The 5750-nt window shown below is 34.1% G+C and overlaps 1 protein-coding gene across 1 annotated transcript; it reads left to right on the forward strand.

Annotated features, from left to right (window-relative positions):
* LOC116352578 (trehalase-like) lies at window positions 1-3612 on the forward strand. The gene is made up of 7 exons (XM_031785286.1): window positions 1-603; window positions 1312-1495; window positions 1607-1771; window positions 1865-2578; window positions 2655-2900; window positions 2962-3126; window positions 3254-3612. The coding sequence occupies exons 1-7, from the start codon at window positions 503-505 to the stop codon at window positions 3383-3385; spliced, it is 1707 nt and encodes a 568-aa protein (XP_031641146.1). The 5' UTR covers window positions 1-502; the 3' UTR covers window positions 3386-3612.
* The last annotated feature ends 2138 nt before the right edge of the window (window positions 3613-5750 follow it).

Consider the following 5750-nt stretch of genomic DNA (forward strand, 5'->3'; position numbering starts at 1 on the left):
AGTTCGCGTTTAAGAGTAAGAGAGCAAGTGTGTGCATAAGCAAACGATAAGTGCTCGTGTTGATATCTCAGTACTGAGAAACTGAATGTTTTTGCTCGTCAAATCCAATCGCATTGTGTTTGGCGTTTATTTTATGCATACATTCTTTGTGAGATATCGTGAGTAGTGAGTTGCGTTCAGCTTTATCGAAAATAGCATAAAATATATACGCATATTTTTTTTTTCGTCGCCGGGACCCGAACGTGATTGTGATAAATTTTTGTGGGCGCGTCAATGACTTGATTCTGAGTCGAAAACTTTTACATACTACTCATTTCGACATACGTGTTTTCAATCACCAATTTTATCCAGATTTTTTTTTATTCATACCAAATTTGGCAGAAGAGCGCATTTTGATTGAACGAAACTGCGAAGCTAATCCAACACGGTATAAATCGTTATTTTGTGCAGAAGTGCGGTAGCGTGTGCTGGCGTGATACTGACCGAACTGTGATAAACGAAGATGATGTTTTCTATACATAAATTGCTCATTGCAACTGCACTTCTGGCCATTTCCTTAGTACATGCATACGTAGTCAATTCTGATGACTCACTATGTAAAAGGTAATTTTTTTTTTGATTTTGTATTTTATACCATTTAAATATTAAGATAATTCTCGTGTAAAAAAATTGGTTACAACAAAGTTTTCTGATTTACAATTCAAAGGTCAAAACAGAATTTGAGCATTAACTTGATGTTTTTAGTTGACATTTGCGTTATTATTTTCACAGCGTCTTTGTTCTGTTTACGTTTACGCTTAGAGTTCGAAAAGAAAGTGTTTTTTTGTGTGTGAAATCGTTCGGTTTCATAGTACATTGTTGATAACGATATCAGTCGGTTATTTTGAATGTCGAGGTCGTGTAAAATTCGAGTCCATGCTTCTTTTCTAAATTTAAACAACGACCTGCCGCCTCAAAACAGCTGTAAACACGTTCACGTCACAAATCCATCAATATGTCTTTATTTGCAAACACAAATGGATTAGCAAAAAAAAAACTGAAAGAGAGCCCAACATGGGTATTTGAATATATGGCGGAAATACGTGGTTATAAATCAAATAATATGATATTTTTATGATGTGTCAAGGGAATTCTTTTATTCACAACTTATGGCATAACTTCCTTAAGATATACACATACAGTTGGAATAAAATGGGTCTATATCGATATTTGACAACATCATTGCTTCACTTTGCATCTGTATTCACTATCATCACAGCGATATACGTATTCTAATCAAGTCTCAAATGACACTTTCATTCTTTTATACAGCGAGATTTATTGCAATGGCGATGTTTTACATACGATTCAGATGGCAAAATTATACAACGATTCAAAAACTTTCGTCGATAAGAAATTGAAACAATCACCACAAGAGACGGTAGAACGATTCCATGAATTTATGGCAGAACACGGTGACAATCCAAGCAGAGATGATATCAATCAATTTGTCAACGTGAGTTTATAAAAACGATTTATTTATTTTTATTTCCATTCATAAAATGGATATTCACATTTTCATTGTACCAATTTGTTTTTTTTTTTCCAAATCGCAATGAATATATAGACAAACTTCGAAGAAGGTAATGAGTTACACAATTGGGTACCGGACGATTGGATCGAATCACCGGCATACATAAGCAAAATTAAAGATGTGACATACCGCGATTTCGCAAAGAATTTAACAAAAATTTGGAAGATTCTGGGAAAAATAATGAAAGATGAAGTTGCTGTAAGTTGACCATCGCATCGATTTCAATTCAAAACACAATTTACTAAAAAAAAGTTGTTTTTGTTTTCGCTCATATTTCAATCGTATCGGTAGAATAATCCCGAATTGTATTCAATAATTTATGTAAAACATGGAATAATTGTGCCGGGTGGACGTTTTCTTGAATTCTATTATTGGGATACCTATTGGATCATACGCGGTTTATTACAATCACAAATGTACGAAACAGTGCGCGGTATGTTGCGTAATTTCTTTTCGATAATTGATCGTTATGGATTCATACCAAATGGTGGTCGTATTTATTACTTAACGCGAACACATCCACCAATGTTGACAAGCATGGTTAAATCTTATATCGATTTTACAAACGACAAAGAGTTCATAGCAGAGGCTTTACCACGATTAGAAGCTGAATTTGATTATTTCCAACAAAATCGCTTGCAAAATGTCAATGGTTATGAAATGTATACGTATGGGGCACCGATAACAAATGGCCCCCGTCCCGAATCATACTATGAAGACTACGATATGGCTCAACGATATTTTAAAACTGATAAGGAGAAATTTAAATTTTATGTAAATATTGTTGCGGCCGCTGAAAGTGGAATGGATTTTTCAAGTCGATGGTTCATCAATAATGGTTCGAATAATGGTAAACTGTTTGAAGTTCAGACTCGTTCCATTGTTCCGGTTGATTTAAATGCAATGATTTATTTTAATGCCAAAACTATTGCTGAATTCCATAACACACTTGGAAACACAAATATCGTCGAAAAGTATCGGTATAAAGCACAGAAATTATTTGAAGTGAGTTGAAACGTCGATCACATGTGATCATTGATTTAAATTTGATGGCCTTTTTTTTCTTTTCGAAATGGCATAGGCTGTGCAAGCAGTGCTTTGGAATGATGAGTACGGTGTATGGTTGGATTACGATTTGATTAATAAAACACCACGACCATATTTTGCGGCAACAAATCTATCGCCATTGGTATTTGAATGCTATAATACCACTGATAAACCATCAATTGCTCGTAAAGTTCTCGCTTATATCAATAGAAATGAAACCAATATCGATCGATATCCCGGAGGCATTCCCAATACATTGCTGGGCACTGGCGAACAATGGGTATGTATTTATTTGTATACATTTGCATGTATAGAGTTTTTATATTTCTATGTATGTACAGGACTATCCAAATGCATGGGCACCGATGCAACATTGGATTAGCGAAGGATTACGTACACTTGATGATCAAACGGCAACCGATCTTGCAAATAAATGGACAAAACGATGGATTTTATCCAATTTTATCGCTTTCAAGGAGTCTAATTATACAGCAATGTATGAAAAGGTAATTTTCAATTTATGTTTTCCATTTCCGATACAACAATAAAATGATTCGGTGACCATAATGAATCAATGACATAATTGTTACGAATTCATCTTTTCGAAATTTTTAAATTCCTTAATTATTCCAGTATTTGGCTGATACATTGGGTGGTCACGGTGGTGGAGGTGAATACGAAGTACAAGTTGGATTTGGCTGGACAAATGGTGTTATTATTGAATATTTGGCAAAATATGGCCATAATATAACAGCATTCAGTTGAATGTGATACGTACATTCAAATTATATATAGTTGAAGTTGCCAAAATATTGCCAAATAATCATAATACAGATTCCAGATGTATCACATTTTTAGTTTGTCTTTCAAATAATTTCTTGCTTAATTTATGTTTGTTTTTTGTTTCCTGAAATTACTTATTGTAAAACAAAACCGTTGAAAGTATTCAATAAAGTCAGTTACTTACAAACAAACTCATTTGAATACACATACCGTTGATTTTGAGTGAATTTCGTTTTTTACGTTCACTATCACTTTAAATTGGCAAAAAGGTAGAATCGGAGAGCATTAAACAAAACTTTGACTGATAGTAACCACCCTTCCTTTAAATATTGGTCTGATGAAATGTGCTAGCAAAAAGTCGACTTGAAAATAAAGCCGTAAAAGAACCTACTTAACTAAATGTGTTATAAATAATGCATTGGTCGTCAAAGATGAAATAAAACCATGTGATTCATTTAAATCAGCAGTTAACTGTATCAGTCTTCGTTTCAATTACATGTCTTTGTCCTTTTTCTCGTTCGTTATTCATTCATATGAATCGAATCGAATTTAATCTAAAGATTTATGAGTTTGTCTTTTGGATGATAAAGTTCGTGATGATCCAACTAATCATGGTGTGACAACGACAATTGTGCATTCTATTGTATTCAATTTGTGTGCATTTTTGTTGTTTTTGTTGGGACTGACGTAAACCGAAACGCATCCATATGTGTCCAGACATACAGTAGTCTGAGTCTTGAAACTTTGAGCGTAAGGCATTCGCTCGCAAACGAAATGAAACGAAGCGAAAAAATGGCAAGTTGATCCGAATAAATGACAGAAATAAAATTTCAATTTTCTTACATGGTATACACTACACACAGTGCGTAGTACACACGATAGAGAGATATAGTCATTTAGCTTTTTGTTTGCAACGTTCATAAAATCAACGATTCAGTCAAAATTGGTCGTTTTCACGCTTGTCTTGCGCTCCCATTGTGTGAACTGTCTACGCCAGTTGTACGCTCGAATCACTGCATGCGTCTCTTTTTCTTTGGTTTCATTGAAAGTGACTATGTGGTGTGTGTGTGTGTGTTATCTTCGACAAGTGCTTTCTGTTGACGTTCACTAGAATTTTCTATCACTCAACACATGAAAATTCCTGAATTTGATTCAATTATATTAACATGTACACGTTTATATCACATCTTGCTACCAAGAACAACAATTGAAGGCCAACACAAGGCCAATTTGTCCCCAGAGCACTGTTTCACACAATACTGTTCATATTGTTTGCTGTTTTGTTTTTATTTTTATCTGCTGTTCTTTTCCTCCACGTTATTTCCACGTTTCATTGTCTTTTTCATTTCTTCATTCGACATTCATTTAGTTGCTTCCTCGATGTTTATCAGATGCTTAAGTTCAAATACTTCAACTATAATTGTGTTATGTCAACAAAATAATCAGTTGAATACGCACATTGAATGGCTGACATTGTCAGCATAATGCACTGCAAACATCAGCTCCAACGAGAGGAAAATAATAAAACACACATAGAGAGAGAGAGCATGTTTTTTCTTCTCCTACGGTAGAAAAGCATGTGAAAGAAAGTCTCTTCACATTGAATTTTACTCTAAACAATATTTTACAACAATATAAATAAATATAATATAAGGAGATGTTGCTAATTAAGTTTAAATTTGTTTGGATTTATTTATCTAGCAGACAGTTGAATCGCATGAAAACTTTATCGACAATGTAAAGGCACAATGAATGACGAATGATTGTAAAAAAAATGGTTCACTTGATTTTTCTGTCATCTTATCCATGTTTGGCGACTGTGTTTCAAGAGCGTAATGATACCTTGAACAATGCGTATCAACAATGGAAATCCAATAACAAACGTAAAGTGCAAAGTTCTATCAGTTACAGCACAAATTAGCACACATCACGTAGGTTTCGTTGAGTCTACAATTATATCGAAGAATTTTTTGAAGCTTTAATGCGACCGCATTGATATGTTTTTGAACGATAAATTGCAATTGTGTGGGCACGTACGCCATACGGTCACCTACTCACATTTTTTTAGACCGCGATTTTCCTCTCGATGTATCACAATTTCAATGTACTTGCAAAGTAAATACCACATGAATATTACCGGTCACGTAAAAACCGTTTGTATTTGATTACAACGTTTATATACTCAACGGAAATATCAATTTCGCATCTCTAATTAATAAAAAAATATCAATATTTAACAAATACATTGAACACTTTGGCAGGCAGCTGCACTCTAATAAAAGACACACTGCGCTGGTCTTGTTCTCAATGCAAAAAGATGAAGAGAAAGAAAAATAAAGAGAAGAAA

This window comes from Contarinia nasturtii, unplaced genomic scaffold, assembly GCF_009176525.2.
Source record: "Contarinia nasturtii isolate CC-2019 unplaced genomic scaffold, AAFC_CNas_1.1 Cnas_scaffold_187, whole genome shotgun sequence".
Classification (NCBI taxonomy): Eukaryota; Metazoa; Arthropoda; class Insecta; order Diptera; family Cecidomyiidae; genus Contarinia; species Contarinia nasturtii.